Source organism: Neolamprologus multifasciatus, chromosome 7 (genome assembly GCF_963576455.1).
Source record: "Neolamprologus multifasciatus chromosome 7, fNeoMul1.2, whole genome shotgun sequence".
In the NCBI taxonomy this organism is placed as follows: domain Eukaryota; kingdom Metazoa; phylum Chordata; class Actinopteri; order Cichliformes; family Cichlidae; genus Neolamprologus; species Neolamprologus multifasciatus.
The window spans coordinates 66,851,289-66,875,456 of record NC_140445.1 but is presented as its reverse complement, the minus strand read 5'-3'; the positions used below and the strand labels follow the sequence as shown (position 1 = coordinate 66,875,456).

General features: G+C 46.5%; 1 protein-coding gene across 7 annotated transcripts in view; it reads right to left on the bottom strand.

The window, feature by feature from the left end:
- Positions 1-18,483, bottom strand: part of znf423 (zinc finger protein 423) — a 137,295-nt gene extending 118,812 nt beyond the window's left edge. For 3 of the 7 annotated variants that reach the window (XM_085164777.1, XM_085164776.1, XM_085164779.1), the window contains exon 1: positions 17,179-18,481. In XM_085164777.1, the coding sequence (XP_085020903.1) occupies positions 17,179-17,218 (40 nt within the window). In that variant the 5' untranslated portion in view covers positions 17,219-18,481. Of the gene's footprint in view, positions 1-17,178 lie in introns of all 7 variants that reach the window. The other 4 variants (XM_085164775.1, XM_085164780.1, XM_085164774.1 and 1 more) reach the window with 2 other exon arrangements.
- Between the last annotated feature and the right edge of the window lie 5,685 nt (positions 18,484-24,168).

Sequence of the window (24,168 nt, the reverse complement as noted above, 5' to 3'; positions counted from 1 at the left end):
AATCGTTTGTGGCAGCGCTAGAGTCCATGTGAGTCCTAGAACATGTGCTTAAGAAAGGATGCCTATCGAGTACTATAAATAAGAACACCTGGTTTACTGCATGAGCATAAACACAGACTATTTGATTGTGATTTGGTGGCCTGAGTACTTTCCACTAATTAGTGTAAATACAGAATATCTCACCTGCTTGAGCAGGTGACCTTGGTGTGGGGCCTGGGGTCGAGGCTGTATGTGGCCCACGCTGTCAAACTCAGTTTCCATCACGGGACACATACGACACGCTTTGATCTTGTGGGCAAAACCAGTGAAACTCTCTTTTCTGTCAGCGTGAAGAAGCTTAACCCTTTAAGACCTACCATAGAACCAAGTCCGCCAGAGCTTATATTATATGTTTACATGCTGTGGAGCCATTTTTGTGAGCATTTCAAGTTGCTATACATCAATACAACCATTATAGCCTAAATTTTAATAATATCTCTGCATTAAGTGCATAGTAATTACATAAATTGCAAAAAAGTGCAATAAACTACAAAAAATTGAAAATCGTTTTTGTTTTTTTAACATATATTTCTAGTTAGAGAAATTTAAGAGACTTATCCCTCAAAACTGTAAATACAAAAAAGTTGCACAAAATAGTTTCCCACCACAGGAAATTTATTTTGAGTGTCTTCATAGTTTTATTTTTGAAATACACCAATTTTTATACACTGCAGGAAAAACGAAAATAAATATTATAATGCAAATTTGCAAAAAAGCAGCATATGCATCAAAATAAACTATTTCCAGCAGTGCAATATGAGTCCTAAGCATCCCAGAAACAACACAGAAAGTCATAAAGTCAAACATAACCTTTAAAAACACCAGTATAGGCTCATGAGGCCCTGATGGTAAAAAACTACATTTCCGCAAAATGACGTCACTTCCGGTTTCGGGCAGGTCATGGCGGACATGCGATAGTTCGCGCTGATGGACGGAGGAAGTGTTATGAACAGCTGATCGGATCAGCAAAGCGTGTTTCTGGAATATTATGTTTTTGTTGCTGCAAGTGCTTTTTATGCAGTTTTTGCAAAACTATATGTGGAAGGAAACTGTGACCGAGGACAAGCTGATGGCAGAAGATGTAAGTACAACTCTTCCGGTTTCATATGCAAAAAAAATTATTGTGCTAGCTTACGTGGTTGCAGAGCTACCGGGATTTAAAAATAGTTACGCAAAACAGAGCGTGCCCGCTCCGACTGGCTTTAAAGGGTTAATGACACATTTAATCACGGTGATATTGTGATATAAGAAAAAACTACATCTCAATTTTCCTACGTGAAAATGCTGAAGAGAAACGCTGGTGTAGTAAAAGAAATCTGTCAACTTATAGAAAAGCTCCTAGACTGTCCTGTAATTATGAAACAGAAAATTCAATCATTCAAACACTGTGGACACGATAAAGAAGCCCACAGTGGAAAACTTGGACTTTTCTGTCATTCAGGTGTTTATCTTCTACTGTAGCACGAGTGGGAGGTCTATGCAAGTGTCCAGCGGGCCGGACTGGAGTCTTTGCCGGGCTGATTCTGGTCACTGGGCCTTATGTTTGGCACCCCTGACTCACCTGTACAGCAGACAAATAATCAGATGTAAACACATGCATAACACATACACAGTAACTGACGGTACAGCAACACTGCTGTCTGCATTATAATGGGCCGTCACGGTTCATTAGCCAGTCAAGCATGCAATTATACCACAATGACAAAACACACACGGACTCACAACACCAGCGTCCGGGTCAAAAACGTGCAGAAACTAGACAACGAACCATCAACGGTGCGCTTAGTGCGCACAGGCTGAGCCCGTCGGGTCGTGGAAGCTGAGGAGCTCAGAGCTCGCCGTTACCAGGTTCACCTCAGAGCGCCTGCAAGTCGCCGCTGTTGGACGCTTCAGGAATTAATCCTCTTTGACACCAGCTTCCCAACAAGTTAGATATTCTGAAAAATGTGTTTATGTGACGGATAAAAGCTGCAGAGGGGATGATCGAACACAGGGAGCAGCCTGGGAATGTGAGTTAGGGTTTGGGAATATTACGCTGCAAATATGTCCCCGTGCACCCCAGCACCTCACAGACGGACGCAGTGCTGTCACGTAGTCGTCCAACCCTCCGTTTTTCATTTCTGCACATCAAACTTTAGAAAAGCAGCAGAGCAGGGCTGCAACATGCAGCTCTGCCTCTGCATCATGATCCTGTTGTCATAAACAAATATTTACACAGTTGTTGTCACTGGCACAGTTATCCACACACTCTCCCCTCCCTCTTCCATTATTGGCATCCTCTCCCCCTCCCTCGTCTGCTCTACCTTTGCCTCTCCAGTATTTTCCACCTTTCTTTGATATTTGCTCCTTTCTTAAGTGATTCTTGGATCTGTGCTTTTCCTTTGGCTCTTACTGCAGCACCCATTTAAACATACTTCCTGTTTCCTGTCTTTATCTCTCCCACCACATACCAACTCACTTCCCTTCTATCTTTGTTTCTCCTTCTTGTCTGTCCCATGAAAGCAGTTCCAGTCTCACAAAGCGAATCCTTTGTCTTTTCCCCTCCTAAACAACACATGCACAGTATCAGGGCCATTTATTCCCAGAGCAGCCCAAGGCTCTGCCGTTCCCAGATCTCTTTGACGAGCGGGTCACTCTGGCCAATCGCGCACCGGCCAGACAGCCCAGAAAGGCGGGATGTGGGTCACTGTAGCCAATGATAGGCGGCTCCTTTTCCCACAGGGGTGAGCTGATTGACAACTAGCGCTGGACAGGAGTCAAGAGGGTAATTGTCATCTGACTCGCTCCCTCTCTCTTTATCTGTCCGTCTCTGCTTCTCATCCTCGACACTCGTTTTTCCCGTCTACTCCCTCTCTTACTTCCCCTTTCCAACTCACTTCCTTGCCCCCACTCCTCCCCACACACCCATCATTTTCCCTGTAGCACTGAAGGACTCTCTCATTGGCTGCCCTCCCGTTCCCTCAGGAATAACTTGGTGATGCTACTGGCCGAGGGCTGATGCCAATCTACATCCCCAGCATGCCCCTCGGGAGACCCCCAACTTCAATGGCCTGTGTCACACACGCACACACACACACACACACACACACACGCACACACACACACACACACACACACACACACACACACACACACAGGGGACAGGGACAGAAGCTGATTAACCAAATACTTTTATCAGCAGTAAAACCGCTCTCTCTGCCTGCCTGCATTCTGAACAAAACAGCCTTAAAACACAAACACACACAGACACACATCCTGAGCCATTGGCCAGAATCACCAGGCTAGTCTGAGGCTTGGGACGGCGTGTGTGTGCGTGCACGTGTGCTTTTGTTTGTGAGCGTGTGTGTAAAGGGACAGAGTTAGCAGAGGGCTTAGATGGATGGCAGCGAGAAAGAACAACAAGCACACAAAGCCTGGCGGACAAGCTCCATCGCCCTCTCTATCTTCCTCTTTCCTCCTTTCCCTGCTTCGCCCTCCTCTCCTGTTTTTCTCTTCCAATCTGAATCGTTTCTGATTCCGTTTGACAGATTTTAAAATTCTCTTCGCTCCAGCGATCGTTTCTTCTTCCCTCTCTGCTTACAGAAGTCCTCGTCTTCGTTGTTTCGTCACGAACAACCTCTCTGTTCTGTCTTTCATGTACGAGGTCATTGTGATTGTAATCTCTATCAACAGATTCTGCATATGAATATGTATAATCTGCAGGAGGGAGGAGTTTCTCTGATCCTGGAAACCTTCTGGCTTCCATTTGTCATCTTGGCCAGTTTGGTTGCATTCATGTAAACAGGAAATATGGACCCGCTCCACCGGGCAGAGGCGAGTCCGAGCCGTGTGGGGACCAGTAAAGGTCGGTGACACTGAACGACTTCATGTTGGGCGATGCAGAGCGGGTGGATCCCAAGTTCAACTTCTTTTTTAACTTTGAGGAAAACAACTGAAGCGACTGCAGCGACGCAGGTCAGCGATACATCAGTGACAGCGACGTGTAACGAGGCAGCAAATGCATTACAGCGTTATTTACACACACGTGTCAGTGAGCGACCAGCCATCAGCCAGACAGCGATGCAAGAGGAAATCAGTCCCTGTGCAAACGCCCCTCTAACAGCGGTGCCCGAACGAGTCACACATCCCAGACCTTGTAGTACCATATCACCCTATTAGAGCACTTCGCTCTCGCTCTGCAGGCCTACTTGTTGTTCCTAGAGTATTTAAAAGTAGAATGGGAGGGAGAGCCTTCAGTTTTCAGGCCCCTCTTCTGTGGAACCAGCTTCCAGTTTGGATTCAGGAGACAGACACTATCTCTACTTTCAAGATTAGGCTTCAAACTTTCCTTTTTGCTAAAGCATATAGTTAGGGCTGGACCAGGTGACCCTGAATCCTCCCTTAGTTATGCTGCAATAGATGTAGGCTGCCAGGGATTCCCATGATGCATTGAGTTTTTCCTTTCCAGTCACCTTTCTCACTCACTATGTATTAACAGACCTCTCTGCATTGAATCATATCTGTTATTAATCTCTGTCTCTCTTCCACAGCATGTCTTTATCCTGTCTTCCTTCTCTCACCCCAACCAATCACAGCAGATGGCTCCGCCCCTCCCTGAGCCTGGTTCTGCTGGAGGTTTCTTCCTGTTAAAAGGGAGTTTTTCCTTCCCACTGTCGCCAAAGTGCTGCTCATAGGGGGTCATATGATTGTTGGGTTTTTCTCTGTATCTATGAAGCGCCTTGAGGCGACTGTTGTTGTGATTTGGCGCTATATAAATAAAATTGAATTGAATAAGCGCGCACGCTTCGCTGCTGTAGAAAACAATCACGCTGTTGTAAGAAGACTTTCTGGTTTCATCTTTCAGTCCTGCGACTCGCACAAACTTATCTGTACAGCAAGGTTTTTAAGGGATCCCTATTAACACACTACGCAACACGCACACACAGACACACACAGACAGTACAGAGCTGATGTTCAGGGCCAAACAACACAGCTTGAGATTAAAGAGCCTCTCTGATCTGACATTTGTTTTTCTGTCTGTCAGAGAGAGTGTGGCGGGAAGACGAATCGATAGCAGGAGAGACGTGTAGAGGAAGAAAGAGGAAGTGAAGGAGGATAAAAAGGCGGCGGAGAAGAAGAGCAGAAGGTGAGACAGAGGTGAGAAAGAAAGCAGCAGCGAGGAAGGACGAGAGGTGAAGGAGGGCAGCGAGAGGAAGCGAGAGGAGTAGGACAGAAGGAGGAGAGGGAGAGCATCTCTCCAGAGGACCATGACTCCAGGGAAGCTCCAGGAATAACTGAACTAGAAGTTTCCCCAGCAGCTTCCACTCACCATTACAGACTGGTACACACACACACACACACTCACAGACACACACACACACACACACACACACACGTCATATGAAGGTTCAGAGTTCACCGACACAAGACTGAGCACCAACAAACCTGAATGATGCCAGAAGGAGATGAGAGACATGATGAGGTACAGTTGGTGCATATTCACACACGTGCACACACACACGTGCACGCACACACACACTCTGCATGAACACTCAGAGGGGGCGGGGCTGCAGGGTGGAGGCTACATAATTGCCTTCTCTTGTACTCCAGGCTCGAGAGTGCTTTTTGACTGAAGACAGCAATTTCACGCTAAGGCATTATTTAGCTTGATACAAACTTGATTAGGCTTTGCAGAGAGAGAGGAGAAGGGAAATAAACAGCTTTGTGTCATACCGCATCGCTGGCGGACAGATTAACTCGCTAGTCACGCTCCTTCTGGATCGTATAAATATATAGACGCAGCGCGTGTGCGCTCCGAGCGCGGCTGCTTGTTTGTTTGAGCAGACGTGTAATCGAGCATCTACAACATGTACTTTCCATTTTTCAAACCTCGTTTTAAAGAACCTTTTTCAGATTTTGGGGGTTTTCATGTTTTTGCAGATAACCCAGCTGTCGTTCCTCGGGACGGTCCATCCTGAATCATGGAGCAGCAGAACTCTCCGTTCATGTTCGGTAATCCTGACTCCTGAGCAAATCTTTAAAGGTAAGAGGAATGTCAGCCTACTGCAGGCCCAACCTGCACACATGTTGCACCTGAAAAGCCCAAAATTATGTCGTGTAATACAGACGACCTGCACAAAGACTCTAACGCTGGAAAACTGCAGATCCTCTGATTTTACCCGTTACTGTGAAGCTTGATCCAGACGTGACGGAGCGAGTGAAAGCTTCACCTCCAAAGTCTCTGAACCTTCAGTGCTACCTGCTAAAGGGGAGAGTTTCCAATCCCAGTGGTGGAAAAACAACGAGCTTGTCCAAAGTTTCCCGCTCCCTGAGGAAAACCGCTATAAACAGCATCATTGTGTCAGCACGGCTAATATTTAGACTCCGTCTCCCTTTTCCAAACTAACTAAATCATCAGCATGTCTGTTAGACCCCACTCCCACTCCTACTCATTTATCTATATTAACAGGATGTCCACCACGAGCTCTCCAGGTAGTTGGGATTAAACCACTAGTTAAAAAGCCTTTTTTACTCTCCAGTTGTCTCAGCTAACTGTGGACCAGTTTCCTTATTTCTTGAACAGACAGTTATCAGACGGCTACGTTATGTTCTCCAGAGGAACGATTTGAGGAGTTTTAGTCAGGATTTATGTATCACAGCACAGAAACAGTGAAGGCCTCTGAGGGCAGACTGTTAGACCTCAGGGCTCCATCCAAAGCTCTGTTCACATTATTTTAAACCACTGATATTAAAGGAAACGAGTCGTATTCACACAGTCACAGGCTTCTGTTCTGGGCCCAGAACTTTACACCTGCCTTCTTATTATTATTATCTTCTTATTATTAGAAAACATAGCATCGTTTCATATTGTTATGCAGATGATGTCCAGCTAAATGTATAAAGTTTCTTTACAGTCAGACAGCACAGATTATCAGCTGACAGTCTCCACAACACTGCTGGGTCTTTACAGTATAATGGTGACCACTGTCAGGAGAGGAGAGGAGAGGAGAGGAAAGGAGGAGAGGAGGAGAGGAGAGGAAAGGAAAGGAAAGGAGAGGAGAGGAGAGGAGAGGAGAGGAGAGGAGAGGAAAGGAGGAGAGGAGAGGAGAGGAAAGGAAAGGAAAGGAGAGGAGAGGAGAGGAGAGGAGAGGAGAGGAAAGGAGGAGAGGAGAGGAGAGGAGAGGAAAGGAAAGGAAAGGAGAGGAGAGGAGAGGAAAGGAAAGGAGGAGAGGAGGAGAGGACAGGAGAGGAGAGGAAAGGAGGAGAGGAGGAGAGGAGAGGACAGGACAGGAGAGGAGAGGAGAGGAGAGGAGAGGAAAGGAAAGGAAAGGAAAGGAAAGGAGAGGAGAGGAAAGGAGGAGAGGAGGAGAGGACAGGAGAGGAGAGGAAAGGAAAGGAAAGGAGGAGAGGAGGAGAGGAGAGGAGAGGACAGGAGAGGAGAGGAGAGGAGAGGAGAGGAGAGGAAAGGAGAGGAGGGGAAAGGACAGGAGAGGAGGTGAGGAGAGGAGGAGAGGAAAGGAAAGGAAAGGAAAGGAGGAGAGGAAAGGAAAGGAAAAGAAAGGAGAGGAGATGAGAGGAGGAGGGGAGGAGAGAGGAGGAGAGGAGAGGAAAGGAGAGGAGGAGAGGAGGAGAGAGGAAAGAGGAGAGGAGGAGAGGAGGAAAGGAGAGGAGGAAAGGAGAGGAGGAGAGAGGAAAGAGGAGAGGAGAGGAGGAAAGGAGAGGAGGAAAGGAGAGGAGGAGAGGAGAGGAGAGGAGGAAAGGAGAGGAGGAGAGGAGAGGAGAGGAGGAAAGGAGAGGAGGAAAGGAGAGGAGGAGAGGAAAGGAGAGGAGGAAAGGAGAGGAGGAGAGGAGAGGAGGAGAGGGCTTCGATCTCTTATCAGCTGAGTCTTTGGCAGGAAGCAGGTCTGCAGGTTGAGCTGCTCTCACCAACAGTCTCTTCATCACTTTCTCTGCTTCACTCATGACTCACACAGAGCAGCTCGAGCAGCTCGAGCAGCACAAAGCTGAGCTCCGAGTCTGGATTCAGATTTTCAGTCCATCTGATTCAAGCTTGTATTTATATAAAGTGCTGATTTATTTAAACCAGATGAGAAAATTAACTATTATTATAATGTTAAACTGCAAAAGAAGGAGCAAAAAAGAAAAATTCCATTTCCCTTGAAAATGTTTGTTCAGTGTATTTGTCAGTGTGGAGTCTCCTTCAGCCTCGCTCCATTGTGAGAGTCCCAGCAGGGCGCCCGTGCCTTTTGACTGGGAGGTGAATAGAAAGGAGTTGGAAAAACCAACTGAAGACTCCGACACTAAAAAGAACCATTGGTAGGCCTATAGCAGCGAGCGCTACAAAGACCTGGCAGAGTGTTTAATAAAAAAGGAACACAACACAAGCAGCTTGTTCTGTTGAAGGCTGCGTGCTCCGAGGACAAAGCACATTAGTCTGGGTCCAGGCTGCATGTGTGTGTGTGTGCACGCAGGCAAACGCCAAGCCGGCTAAAGATATCAATCATCAAAAACAAGAGAGAAAGGTGCATGTGTTAAAGTAACGCACGTTAAAGAATAGGAGCGATCTCAGACTAGCAGGAAAAAGATTTGACCTTTTACCTTTAACCTGTCAACAACTCAACCTCAGAGGCTTAAACAAGGTGTGTGTGTGTGTGTGTGTGTGTGTGTGCATGTGTGTGTGTGTGCATGTGTGTGTGTGTGCGTGCATGTGTGTGTGCATGTGTGTGTGTGTGTCAGATAGAGAAAGGGGGAGGCCTGCCCAATAAATATATTATGCATCAGCCAGGTGTGCAGAGGGGCGCTGCTAATTGCCCCCACCACTAATGTTTAATGTACAGAAGTATGAAGCAGGGTGAGATCACTGAGGGAGGGAGGTTGTTAGAAGGCAAAGGAGCCGAAGAAGGGAAGGAGGCTAAAGGGAAGACGAGGAGGCTCGAACACACGTTTCTGTTTGTTGGCGTTCTTGTTCTTACGCCGGGACCTCGCAGCACCTCACAGACATCATGGAAGATACTAGAGGTGGGAATCACCAAACATCCCACGATACGATATTATTGCAATTTTTAAAAATATTTTGTGATATTCAGATTCTGTACATAAAGGTAAACTTTATCAATCATCATTTTCTCTAATATCAAAGTCTCACACTCAGTCTTTCTCTCATTTCAGTTTGATTGTTGACAAACTGAACGGTTTGTATTACAGTCTAGTCCAACTTAACTGAATCAACCATCTGGTACAATTATAGCTATTCTGAACTATGCAGTTTATGAAAACTATGCAGCCCCTTCAGCAACTGAAGAATTTGAAAGTAAATTAAAACAAAATAGAATTTTACATTAAATAAAAAGTTTTAAACTTAATTAAAATAAAACATGTCTTAAATTAAAATAAGTAAACTGTCATGTTTATTAAACACATTTGGACAGTGAAGGAATGTCAGGATTCTTGCTCAGAAAAAGGATCAACATGCTCTGAAGTCAGAGCACAAAAACCTTTTTGTAACAAAGTATCGATTTCTGCTGTCCCTGTATCGATACATTATTAGCAAACAAAATATCACCATGCTACACAGTATCCATTTTTTCCCACCCCTAGAAGATAACGGACATACGGACGGATCGCTGAATTACTGCAACACCTGAGGATCCAATAAGCTCCAACTAACACAAACTACAATACAAAGACTAGTCCAACACCCAGAGCCTTCAGAGAAACAAAGAACGAGCCTATAAGAGACTGAAAGACAAGCTTAAACACACACATGCACACAGACACACACTGTAGGAAACTTAGAAGGGCCCAAGTCCTCTGAGACCATCTCGTGGTGGGGGGGTACAGGCTTGGCAAGCTGTGTGTGTGTGTGTGTGTGCGTGTGTGTGTGTGTGCGCGCGCAGTCACACAGCATCATCTTTCTCCTCTTAAAAGCTGAGGGCACAGGCATGCACCGAGCTCTACACTGTGACACGCACACACAAGCACGTGTGCGTCTCCAGAGGGGTGTGTGTGTGTTAAGGTCCAGTGAGTTTGCAGCTGATAAACGAGGCTAGCTAAGCCGCTACAATGGCACAGTCCTGGCCCTGACGCCCCTTTCACACACACACACACCAGGCTGGTCGCTGATAAGGAGTTGTCGCTGGCATACACACACCTCGCTGAGGGACTTCACCCTTTCTAGACACACACACACAATAAAAACCTAACCAAGCCTACCGGATGACATGACCTTCTCTCATTATTTCAAACAAAACACAAATTTCCCGCTCAGCCTGATGAGGAGCGGTTCCTCTACTCTGTGACTTATGAAGTCCTTCATCACTAGAACAGCTTAAGGACAGACGTGTCGTGAACCGTGAAAACAGACACACGGAGCTAAAATAATAAAATATTCAACATGATGAAGATAAAGAGCAAACTTTAAAACTGTTGTACAGGTTATATTATATCCAGAGTGTAAGGATCAGTGTTGGTCAAGTTACTTGAAAAAAGTAATCAGTAACTAATTACTGATTACTTCCCCCAAAAAGTAATCCCATTACTTTACTAATTACTTATTTTCAAAAGTAATTAATTACTTAGTTACTTTTTAAAAACACGATTTACACCCTGAATAGGTGATAAAGTGATAGATCTTTCAGCCCAATTCTACTTTTTCTGCATAATCATCATACAAAATGTAATCAAATGGAAAAGTCTCTTTTTAAAACTTGTTTTATTAGTTTTAATCTTTTAACTTTATGCATCAAGCAAAAATTTAATTATCTGCAACATTCTCTGACTGGAAGAAATTAGTTTAATATTTAAACCTATTTTCTGCTCATAAAATAAAATATTTTGTGTGTTTACACTCAGTCTTTCAAATAGATGCAAGTAAAACACAGCAGAAAATAAATAAAGTCAAAGACTAGCGGTCCTGTTGCTGTATTTTCACCTGTAAAGCAGGAGTGGGGTAGGCGGAGGGTTACCCTGGTGCAGGTGTGCAGCGGTCAGTGGAAGAATCCGCGAGTTTCTCTGTGAGTTTCCCATTACGTCGTAGCTACTCGGTGCTTGCTCGGAAGTTTAGGGTTTTTTTCGCTGTAAAAAGAAGTTTTCTTCCCACGCACAACGGACACTAATGTTTTTGTAACTTTTTATGGAATCAAACTCAAAGTAAGGTCAGTACTTCCACGCTTTAAACGCTGCACGCTCATACTCTCTCTGCACTGATATATGATCCATTGTTGATCTGCACACAGCTGTTGTCACGAACGTCGCACTCGCTTACGTCACTGTCATGAGACATTCTCGCAAAAAAATCACGGTTTTAGTAACGCAGTAACGCAGCGTTCCTACGGGAAAGTAACGGTGATCTAATTACTGTTTTTGCAATAGTAATCCCTTACTTTACTCGTTACTTAAAAAAAGTAATCGGATTACAGTAACGCGTTACTGCCCATCTCTGGTAAGGATGCACTGATTCTGGCACTGAAGCAGCTGTTATGTAGTTTCCATTTAAGACAAGGAAGCAAAGGAAAGGAAACATCTTTCAGCTCCTCATCAAACCATCGTTGAAGATCACGTCATCTGTAGACGTCCCCGTAATTACTGATATAAGCCAGACCAACACAAACAGATCGAGGTTCACTCGTAGGACGTCGACACAAGCTCGAGCGTCTTAGACTACATTTATATGTTTAAATAACCACGTTTAGTTACAGTAACGCTACAGGTTACAGTCACATGTAAGAGTAGCAGCTGAAGGGAACCAGCCCTCAGTACTCTTCATTATTTAAACCTGCACTTTGTTCTGTGCGTAACCAAAAAGGGATATTCTGTTTGTTTATATCCTGAGCTTTCAATTGTGTTGTAATTTGATTCTAATTGAGTGCAAATCAACATGAGCCCATTACATTCAATGCGTGCTACTGCTGGGCTCCACCAATCACCAATTACATTAGCTTGTTTTGTCCCATTAAAAAAAAAAAACAACCACCAAAAACTCAAATCCACCCCCCGCCGAGCCGTCAATGGAATTTTTAACAAAGCTTTCTGAAAGCTATTTAATGGTTCAGCAAGCCTTAATGCAAAGCCGCGACGGTCTTTCATACAGGAGTAACTCAGTGTGGCTGTACGCTCTGATTGGACTATTTCGTACTGTTAGAAACAGCGTTAACAAACAAACAAACAAAGCAGATCTAATACCAAAGCTCAAAAACACGGTTGTTTTCAGGTCACATGTGCAGGGTGTCTGGATTTTACGAGAGCCAGTTGCCTCATGAAAGTCTGCAGCTTTGCCAAAGAGTAAAATGCTGTAATGTCAAAGCCGATGGGACGAGGAGAAAGAAAGAGACGGGAAAGTGAGAGTGGATGAGAAATGAGAAAATAACTGCACTGCATTAAACACACAGCACACAATCCTTCATACTGACAGAGCCGCAGATATTGAGACGATGCTTTAACCAAAGTGCGTGATGTCGGTGAACAGCGCTGTCAGAAAAACGGGATTTCTACTTGACAAATATTCACGGTTCATTTTGATATCAGAGGAAATGTTTTTAAAGGTTTGAGAGAAACACAACGAGGGTCAAAGGTGCGGCGGGGAGTTAGATCACATGACCTGCTGTTTATTGGTGCTTTCGTTTTGCATTGTGGGAGCAGGACGATCAAAAACGAGCTCACCGCCTCGTGACTCGGTGACATTTCCACTCACAAATCGGCGGGTTGGCAGCTGCTAATTTCAAGTCTTGAGCAGTTAATTGACAATAACTTTAACTCCAGGCAATGAATAATTACCATCCTAGAGTTTCGTGTTACACTTAAGCCATGTACTTACAGGGATTATTATGCATCCCCTACTAGCGTGATTGAAGAAGACGTATCATTAGTCCGTTCTGTGATTAGTCAATCAACATAATGTGAAGCCAATCTGATGATGAATTATTTAAGTCGTGTTTCTGAGCACAAACGCCGAGTGTTTCCTGCACCAAGACTCTCCGGTGGGAGGATTTGCAGCATTTCTTCGTGTTACATTAAAGTAATTGCAGTGTCTGGGAAAACTGTGATGAACATTTTATCTTCATTGAATGAGACCTGCTGTGATATACGGTCGGGAGGACGCAGCGCTCACAAGAAGAGAGCTGGAGGTGGTGGACTCAAAGATGCTGGGAAGGCGAGGCTGAGGACACGTGCAGAGGGACAGTGGATGGACCGGACAAAGGAGCTGCAGTGGGGGACATGCAGAGCTGCAGCAGGGGACATGCAGAGCTGCAGCGGGGGACATGCAGAGCTGCAGCGGAGGACATGCAGAGCTGCAGTGGGGGACATGCAGAGCTGCAGTGGGGGACATGCAGAGCTGCAGGGGAGGACATGCAGAGCTGCAGCGGGGGACATGCAGAGCTGCAGCGGGGGACATGCAGAGCTGCAGTGGGGGACATGCAGAGCTGTAGGGGAGGACATGCAGAGCTGCAGGGGAGGACATGCAGAGCTGCAGTGGGGGACATGCAGAGCTGTAGGGGAGGACATGCAGAGCTGCAGGGGAGGACATGCAGAGCTGCAGTGGAGGACATGCAGAGCTGCAGGGGAGGACATGCAGAGCTGCAGTGGGGGACATGCAGAGCTGCAGGGGAGGACATGCAGAGCTGCAGTGGGGGACATGCAGAGCTGTAGGGGAGGACATGCAGAGCTGCAGTGGGGGACATGCAGAGCTGTAGGGGAGGACATGCAGAGCTGCAGCGGAGGACATGCAGAGCTGCAGTGGGGGACATGCAGAGCTGTAGGGGAGGACATGCAGAGCTGCAGTGGGGGACATGCAGAGCTGCAGCGGAGGACATGCAGAGCTGTAGGGGAGGACATGCAGAGCTGCTGGGGAGGCAGATGAGCCACTGTGGCGACCCCTGAAGGGGGCGGCCCAAAGAAGAGGAGGATCCAGCAATAACTTCCAGCTACAGCGTCAATACGATGTCAGTCAGCTGAACACAGGCAGTAATTATTCGATGGGAGATCAGTTTCCACGCACACTGGTGAAAGGCAGACGAAACCGAGGAGGAGGAGATGGAGCGGAAAAGATGTCATTAGCCTAGAAGAGCTTAGCTCGGCGCACACCGACACTCGCCCTCTCGGTCAAAGCGCTGCTTTGGCTCGACCAACCGCAACAACCCTCTGTACAGACCAGAAGTAAGTGCTCCACTTCTCTCCCCTGCCCCACCCCTTCCAATCTTCCCGCTCTCCTCCATCTCCCTGTCACATGCGCTCAACTCCCGTTTAATGTCCTGCAAATGAAGCGGATTTATTAATGTGTAATTAAGTAATAATCATCACTACATAATGCATGAGAGACTCCAGGGGCTGAGAGCTGAGCGAGAGGAAGAGGAGAGAGATAGGACAGCGAGGCTGCTGGAGCAGACAGAAGAAGAAGAGAGGGAGATTTCTGCAGCCTCGCTAAAGACGCACATTAAAAACGGATTAATCCACTGAAATAATATTTTGATAAGAGCAAAGCTGCTCTCTTTCATTTCTTCCTCCTTTTCTCACCCCGCGAGCTTCACGGCGTCACACCATTAGTCCGCGTTCAATTAACAAACTGCAATTAGTCGAGTCCCCTCACTTCTAACGAGGCCTGATCGCTCTAAAGGCGACGCTGGTCCAGCACGAGCACAGTGGCTGTTACATCAGAGAGAGGAACACAGCACTGGTTTTACTGGTTGTCTTCAATATTACTGTTTGATTATGTGACAAACATGTCCTGTCATTACAGAGTGCGATGAAAAGCGAAGCTGTGAGCAAATCTAATTTATGGCAATCGGATCCAAGTTTTTTATTATTTTTTTATTATTTTAATGGCAAATAAAAAATAATAAAATTAATTTCCTGGTTATATTTACAACAGTCTGAACCACGTGTTGACAACATGTCAGCAGACAGGAAACAGTCAGAATGTCAACAGAAAAAACACAGGAACCTCATTGGTTAATAGGTAAACGTCAGGATTTGCCTGTTCAGATAAATTCTGACAAACGATAACCAGAGATGGATTTATCAGCCATCGGCCGGCACAGCCACCAGGCGGCTGGCAGGAGATGGATGAGGTGGGTTTCGTCCTTGTTGCTGTTTCGGTATGCCTGGCTGGCCAGTAACCCCAGTCAGAGCCAGCAGTCAGAGTTGGGTGAGCAGGTGAAAGACAGAAGAACATGAAAACACAGATAATCCCCCCGGTGATGCTCACCTCGTCCTGGCCTCCATCGCTCCCTCCCTCTTGCCCGCTCACCTGCTATGTGCCGCTGCACTGGCCCCGAACACCTTTCCTCCCTCTACCTTTTACCCTTCGCCTCCTCTTTTCTCCATTTCCCCCAATGCCCAGTCGTGCCAAGCTGTCAGTGGGGCAAGGTGTGGAGGGGAGATAGCAACGTGCATGTACACACAGACGACTGAGTACGCAAAACGCACGGCGCTTATGCGAGCTACAGTACGAGGGCCGTGTTACCTTTGTGGTGGTCGTCAGCCGCAGCTTTGCTCTGCTCGGCTTCGCTTGGCTGCCCGACTAAAGCTAAGCTCTGGTTATCCAGGCTGCCTTAGCGACACGCAGCCTTCGTGTGCATGATGCATACAAACACACACACAATGCAACGATGGATGCAACGACTGGCCAACTGTGCCGAGCATCAACAACACTACAGCCGTATTCAACCCACGTTTCACAGCGTGATTGATGCAGCGCAATTTACTGTAGAAAGACAAGAAATATCAACAAGTGACGGGAAATTTATTAGAAAACACCAGAATAATCTCTCCAAACTGTTTTAATGGTTATCATCCAATCTGTGAACAAGCTGGGAATCAGAGGTGCAGAAACACACATGCAGTGTTTTCTGCAGCAGAGAGCACACGTCAAACCCAGCTTCACGTTTGGAAAGCTTCCTTTATAAAATTCAAAATCCAATTATTTTTATTGGATAGGCGTAGTTATTCCTCACGGCGACAGAGACGGGCCGCAAGCATCAACTAAAAATCGAGGCTTCAGAGCAGATATCTGGAGGACAGTGACGATCACCTCGTCTTCCAAACGTAAACCCCGCTCCCCTGGATGTTCTGACAAACAGCAGGCTTATTTTCCTCTCTGTACATATCACCCACATTATCAGAAACAACCCTCGAGCGAGCACGCGTTCTGTCAGGACATCCTGTGTGGCCCTCCTGCTATCCACAAATTAATCTCACGCTGCCTCCGATGAAGCAGGCTCATCCTGGGAACCTGTAGGAGAGGCTGAAATCTGTCGATGCTGTTCATCAAACTAACCGCCCGGGCCGAATCACTGTCAGAAACCCACTCGCTTCCTAGACAGTCCCAGAAAGGAAAGGCCTGCATGGTGGTGGAGATGGGGGAGGGGGTGGCGACCACATGGTCAGCTCATCCCGTTGCCCATCTGGGTCCCATAAAGGAAACACGGAGGCCAAGGACACCACATGCCCCATGCACGATGCCCACTCACCCATGCACAGCAATGAATACCATTTTTATGATAATGTGGAAACTGAGGCCTCCTCGTGCAAAATGAAGAAAGATTTTTTTCTTTCAATCCATTTTACAGAATAAAGACTTTGTCAAACTTTTAGAAAATCAAACCTGAATTGCAGCTTCACATGTGCCTGAGTATTTTCAGTATCTCAGTAAAACCTGTTATTATTTAGAAACGGTGCAAACGCAAACACACCACCGTGGACTTTATCTCTCTTATGGAGTTTGAAACATTTGAAGAGAAAATGTGCAAGAAAAAAATAGCTTGAGCCAATTTTATAGTAATGAAAATAAACACGAGTGACCCACGCAGAGTGGGGGCCAAGTGATTTGGGTCAAACAGTCACATTTATTAATACAAAGCAGCATCTCAGGACAAGCTGGTTTTTTAAATGACATATTATTAATCAAGCCAATCACAACACCCCACTGTCAGAAACAGCGATCGCGTGGACCTGACACTGTGTCGGAGCACATTCAGCTGATGGGAAGGTTCCGGTAAATTCACTCTAACGGTGCCGTAGCAGCAGCTGCATGCAATTAAAAACCAAACCGAGCCTGTGCCGTGAAACTACACGCGGACTAAACGATCCAACAGAAGGCGTCTCGGTCACGGGCTCCTCTCCTCCACAGCGCCCGTGGACATGAAGTACCCGTAAACACTTTCTTACCTTTCACGGAGCGAGGTTTGGCCTGTTTGCGTCGCGACATCTCTGCTCCGGGGCTGCGCTCTTCGCTCTTGAGTTGGTTTGTGTTCCGTTACGGGCGGACACGGTCCGGCTGTCCGTCCTCCGCCGCTGCTCCTCCGCCTGTTGCAATGCGGCAGCTTCAGTCTCTGAGAGCGAAGCGGCCCTTGGTCCAAACACGCCGGGACTGAGTGGGGGGGGCTTCGAGGCGAGAGCCTGCTCTTCCTCCGCTGTGGCCGGGGCTCGCGCAACCTGTAGCGTAAACGGGGGGAGAACTTCCCGTCGTGGCCGCGACGCCGACAGCGGCTTTTTAAACGTCTTCTCGCTTCGCCTTCTCCGGTGAAGCCCGAGCGCACTGACGGACCAGGGCGCGAGCTGCCGCCCACGCGCGAGGCAAACACCTGAGCAGGTCCCGAGCTGTTTGGAGGGGAGAAAAAGTAACAGCGGGAAGCTTCGGGCGCGCGGAGCCCGGAGGTGGTGAGAATGTTTGGGAAATTGCTTTGGAAATGAACCGAGGCTTCTTCCCCAGCGCTCGCTTCGTCTTCGACGGGCTTTGTTTGACTTTATCGAAACTATTTCGCTGCGTTTGCCTCCAGGAACCGAGCAGCCTTCGTTCCGTCCTGATAGTCTACACTAGGCAGTGGTGGTCTGGTGGCATGGGCATTGCGCTCTTCCCCTGCATCTCCACCCCGCGGGGAATGCTGCTTTTACAACCCACGCTTTCTTTCTGTTAATATTTCCCAGTAACGGCGGTGTTAACAGCAGCCCAGTATTTCTATGAGTCTAACCCTTCGCTAGCCTCTGTCTCCCTGCTTTTTCTTTGTCCTGACTCTGGCTACCAGTCTCCCTCCTCCTCCTCTGCCTGCCTCTGCTGGCGGGGCTGCGGCGCAGACACACATAATAAAGCCAAGGCAGGCAGTGCTTGGCTGGAAATGTAGCCGCGTCCCAGCAGGGGGATGTGAGAGAAGGGTCCCGGCGGGGGAGCGCTCTGATCCCGCAGGGAGCAGCTCGGCACAGCCCGGGTTGGCTGAGGCAGAGAGGCAGGAGAGAGGCAGGCTGTGCTGCGGGGAGAGAGAGAGGAGGAGGAGAGAGTTAGGCAACAGCGCCCAGCTGTGGCCGAGCGGCGCAACTACACCGGGGGCTCTGAGAGTGGAGAGGGAGGAGACGGAGCTGGATCGAAGCGCGGAAGAGTGCACCGAGTAACCGAGGCTAATAGCGTGAGGGCTAATCAGTGCCGGTGGTTGCGTGACGTCACCAAGGTGGCAGGAAACAAGACCGTGACGACATCACTTTGCAGCAGTTCTTCTGACGAGTTGATCCAAAATTTTAGCCAACTGAGGACAGTGATGATGTTTTTGAAGCTGGACGAGTAAAGTAATCAATCTCGTAGACATCTCGATGTGCCTTTTCTGTGACATCATGATTCTGCAGCTAAGTTCATTTTGAACATTTCCTCCTTCTGTGATGTTAAACGTGCCTCTCAGTGCAGGCGTGTTTGGAAGTTCTCCGTCTACAGAGAAGCATGAGCAGATTCATCCATAAAATGTTTTCACATTTATCTCTGTGTTCATGTCTTTACAGCAGCTTCTGCCTCGGTTTAGGCCGAGCAGCACATTTTCTTCCAATGGAGACTTTATGAAATTAAATGTCTGCTGTTGGATCTCCATCACAGGTTTAAATTCAGCTGAGCTACTTCCTCCAACAAACAAAAGGTTGTGTTTAGGATCATGGCCTCTTTCTGTGCTCGCACGGTGAAAATAAGTCATTCGACTTACTGTAAAGACATAATTCAATTAGCCACACAAGTGTGTGCAATGATGTGAATGTGTGTGTGTTTGTGTGTCTGTGCAGCTCCTTTTATTTGCAGTGAAGAAAAGAGGGACATGTCTGTGGACAATGTTCGGCAGACAAAGAGGGAAAATGAAAATCACTGGGTGCTTTGTTCTTGGCTCGGTGCTCCAGCCGAGCGCTCTCTGACCGCAGCTGAGCTTTTCCATGTTCTCGCTCTCGCTCTGACTTCCCCTCTCCCGTCTCTCGCTCTGGTTGTCATGGATAGCTGGGTAACGTGGCGCTCCCTGTGTTGACCAGCAGGATCGCAGATTGAGCCTCCCTGCCCCCCAGCCCACCCCGTCCTCCCATGGAGAGACAGGGCAGCCTTTAAGATTGACCCCCCGCTGGGGTTTGCAAGGGTTTGGGGCGGGGGGAGTTCTCATCTCTGCGTACTCCATACCCTCCCTCGTCTCCCTCTTCCTCACCCTCCAACCTTCACCCTTCCCTCCAAATGAAACGAGTGCACGCCAGGAGACCCGTGTGTGTGTGCGTGCACGGAAAGCTCCCCCAGGGTGACGGCTGCTGGCACGGAGGGGCAAAAGCCCTCGCTCAGCGGTCGGTCCTCCTTCCACCCCCGTCCCCCCTCTTCGTTTCTGCCGGTAAATACAAAGAGTGGGAAAAAAGCCCACATTACAAGCTCCTTAAGGGTCAAGGACAGGCCCCACTCTGAATAGCTTCTAAGAGTCGTATTGTTGATTCACATAGCCAGCGATTACACCCTCTGTCATCTCCACACGGATTTGGCTTTTTTATATACACAACAAGAGAACATCAAGTAGCAGCCACTGAATAAGTCGGCCAACAGGCGTGCGGTGGGAATTGATACAGACAGCACATCAATGGAATAAACTGGGGGCAGATGTAGAATTACAGCCACAAAATGTGGATTTGGCTAAAAGATTTCATACCTCAGCAGCAGCCGCCTTCACAGCCGTGTGGAATGTGCGAGCGCGGAGATTATGACACAGAAATGCAGGATTATGTGCGTTTTTTCATACATGCATTCTGTATATGTTACCGTGGTTACATTGTGTCTGTGAAACAACAAGAAAAACCCACTTTTGATGCACTCAAACAAATCGGTGTCTGTGTGAGGTTTGTGGGTTTGACGGCGGGAAAAAGGACAACTGTACATGTTTGTTGTCATGCGCTGCTTCAGAGCTTCTGAGCAGTGCAAAGATTTCCTCACTGATATGAACCTGAGCATCTGAGGGCCTGCGTGAAAAATAGAAACATTAACAGGATGAGTCTGCACTTTGGTTAAGACGACGTCATCAGCACCAGTTACATTTCTCAGAAACATTTAACACGTCTGATATTCAAGTTATTAACTCGACAAAATGAGATTTACGCTGCTGTCGTTCTGATTTTGTAGTTTTATTGTAATGAAGCTCTTTCACTTTCTGCACTCGAGTCAGTTCAGTCCTCACAGCGGCCCGTCTGTGTGACAAAGACGCTACGTCGGCAGCTGTCGTCACAGCGTGCGCCACCGGCTGGACAGTCCAAGTTTATAAACTTAACCCTTTCATGCATGTTGGTCACTACGGTGGACACATGCAAAGGCCGTCGTCTTGTATTTGTGTCAGTGTTGATGATATACTTCCACACGAACACAACACACAGTGTGTATTATTGACTCGTCTGTCAAATTCATAAGTTAGAACGTATGTTGTAAAAAAAATACATGTTTAAAACAATGAAGTTCAGAAAAATTGATGTTGTCATAATTCATGCATGAAAGGGTTAAAGCAGTTGGCCTGTGATATTGCTGTGATATAAGTTCAGGTACACTGCATATTCCTCTTTTTTTAGTGTTTATTTATAAGATTTAAAGTTCAAAAAGACATAAAATCACAAGACAAAGGAAAAAATTCAAAAACAACAACATCCGAGCACAGAGAAACAAACAAACCGCTCAGTCCAAAAGGTGTGAGGAACAAGTCCAGGAAGGAATCAGTGTCGTTTTACACAAACTGCAGTCAAATTATGTTAATATGACTGAGAAAGGGCCCAGATTTCAACAAATGTAAAGCAAATGCCAGTCAGACCGTAGAGAAGCTCCTCGATATACAAACATGAGTCATCTCATGCAGCCAAACCTAAACGGGGGAGGAGAGGGTGCCAGTGAGGCACAGCGAGTATACCATCTGACTTTACACAGGCTATATGTGTTAGTGTGGGGCAGGAGGTGTGTTCATCACATAATGAGGAAACAGACATTTATCATTCAGCCAGGATAATCAGATTACATTTGTTCTGACTCCAAAAATACAAAATGAAAATATATGCAAATATGCAACTAGCCTGTTTTCTGTTACAATGACTGTGTTCAGAATGAACTTTGGATTAGCTCAACACTCATGTATGTAACGAATAATGGACGTGTTATTGGTAGAGTGTTAAAGGTCATCCCGGTAACACCCAGCCCATAGAAGAGCAGCCATTTTTAACCCTCATAGCCAAATCCACAAAATGTTTTTGCTGCATCATGTATGATATCTTTTTAATATATTATTAGATATTTAGTAGGGCTGCAACGATACACAAAATTCACGGTTCGGTTCGATACTTTGGTGTCACGGTTCGATATTTTTTCGATACAAAAAAAAAGTTCATGCCTTTTTAATTTGTCATTTATTAAATTTTCACGGCACATTCTGCACCACATCTCTGTGCGTTCATCATTTGTTTGAAGCCAGCTCACCTCCTGCAACCACTTTTCCGAGAATACGCGCTTCTTTTGTGGTTCGGACTCCTTCTGACATTTCTTTGGAGGTGGAGGAACATCACAGTAATTGCTTAAAGGAGCTTCTTCGACATCTTTAAGAGTTCTAAACAAATGTCTGTCCTCCTCCAGAAAATCTTATGTACGCAAACACGCGTTGCAACTTCTTATCTTGTGCACGTTTTTTATTTTGACAGCGAATGCGCACCTGCGGACCACTTATGTGCAGCCCTGGTTATTTAGCTCGTCATATTGCAGCCACAGAAATTCTTTTGTCCATGAAACCATAAAGCTGCACTTTCTTTTTGCCTTATAGTCTGATTTGTCATAACGTTTCCGTTTTGTGGTAAGCTTTTCTTTGGCTGTCACTTCTTCACTCTGACCTGTCTTATTTGGCTCAGCAGAACTAAAATATATATCCTGCTGCTTTTACACACGCACTCACATAACGCTCAGCGATTCTCTGCGTAATCAACCTCTCACATGTTTAAGCTGCGGAGATTTCACTTGTCATGTTTGCATAGTAAGCTAACGATTGATAAGACGATGTCAGAGGAATTGGTGCGCAAATTATCATCACTCACCAATCAGTGCTGTCGCTCTCTATACACAGTTAGCGGGATTGCAAAGTGAAAGCAAAAAACAAGCGCAAATTCAAACGCGATTTCAATATGTCACATATTGACAGTGGCTCACCGATGCCAATGACATAACTACCCAGCTACATTTCCGAAAGAACGCAAAGGCATTGACATATATTTTTCCTTCCTATGATAGCCCGCTGGGCAGGGCAGAGATAGATTTTGGTAGCCCGACTGGAAAGCTTTTATTTTGGAAAGAGACATTTCTCTGTAATAAACTCTCAATCCTCTCAATCCTCAATCAGATACAGGGCTAAATCGCTAGCCCCGGCCCTGTATCTGATTGAGGAAAAGAGTTTATTACAGAGAAATGTCTCTTTCCAAAATAAAAGCTCTACTATACTCTTCTTCTGGGCTATATTCTCAGCAGCATATTAAACATATCAGGTCCCCATAAGGAGAATCATGTGCTAACGGCTGTCTAAATGACTCGGCTAAAGTTTGTAGCATGCGTGCTTGTTGTTTTTGTCTGCTTCCACTTGTCTTTGCACTAGGATGATGTCGGAGTAAATGTGCAGTCATATTCGTTGTGTTCCCACTAGTGCTGTCAGCGTTAATCTGAAATGACGTTAACGCCACAACACGGCAAATCTCCGTTAACGAGCTACCGCGGATCGCCCTGTACGTGGGGCTGGACGGCCAACACGTTAACGAGCTAACTGCGCTAACGAGCTAACTGCGCTAACACACTAGTTCCCACCAATGTAATTGAGCATTGCTGCCACATCCAACATACTGTTTTACTTTAGTCCATGACGCGCTTACCTTCAGGGTCATACGTCACATGAAAACCAAAATAGTTCCAAACGCCAGATCTGAATGAGGGTGGGGGAGGTTCAATTTGCCATGTTGCAACTAGCTTAGCTTCTGTCTGCTAGCTTGCCCTGCGCTCAGTGAATCTGTGTTCGACTACTCCGCCTAGGCTGCACTGTCGAGCGCAGATCCACTGAGAGCTCAACACAGACAGCACCGTCAGAAGGAAAGTTGATAAAATAAATTAAAAATTTTGTATTGTTTGATACATATGCGAACCGAAAGCACTGTATCGAACGGTTCAGTATCGATACGAGTATCGTTGCGCCCCTAATATTTAGATAGATTGGGCGTTTTTGGCAACTTTTTGATAACAACAATGTTTAGACAAAAAAAAGTTTTGTCCAAATTATGGCAAGTATCGATCAGAAACTCATGTAGCAAATATGATACAAAGGGCATTACGGGGTTAATTAAAGAGAGAAATGTCTGTAATGGTGCTGCAACAAAAGAGACGATAACTGTGTTTTCTCGACCTTGTAGGCTCACAGGTTCAAATCAAAGCCAGTCAACAGTCTTTACAGCTGCATGACCTCACATGTTCTCAGAGAGTCAAGTTTGCCTTCTGCGTTTGTCACATAGACTGTACATAAAAGATGGATGTAGCCACCATCAATCTCCCAGTGGTTTGCTAAGCCCAATTCCCAGTTTTAGACTGGGTGGAGACATGAACCCAACCTCAGGGCATCAGAAGCACTCCAAGTACCAATCCCAAATCTGGATAAGTGGTGTCAGGAAGGCCATCAATGTCACATCCAACACGTGGATGAATCCACTGCCGCAGCCCCCTGGGAAATCAGGGATTGCTGAAAGTTGGCTTTAGGTTGCAGCTGGAGGGTAGCATGGCTGATTATCATTTTTAAACCAAGTGCTTATCAGGCTGTCAGATTCAGCTTCCCAAAATTATCCCAAACTAATAGTTCAATGAGTTTGTCGATGCCACAGAGTTGGTGAAGCCCAAAATTC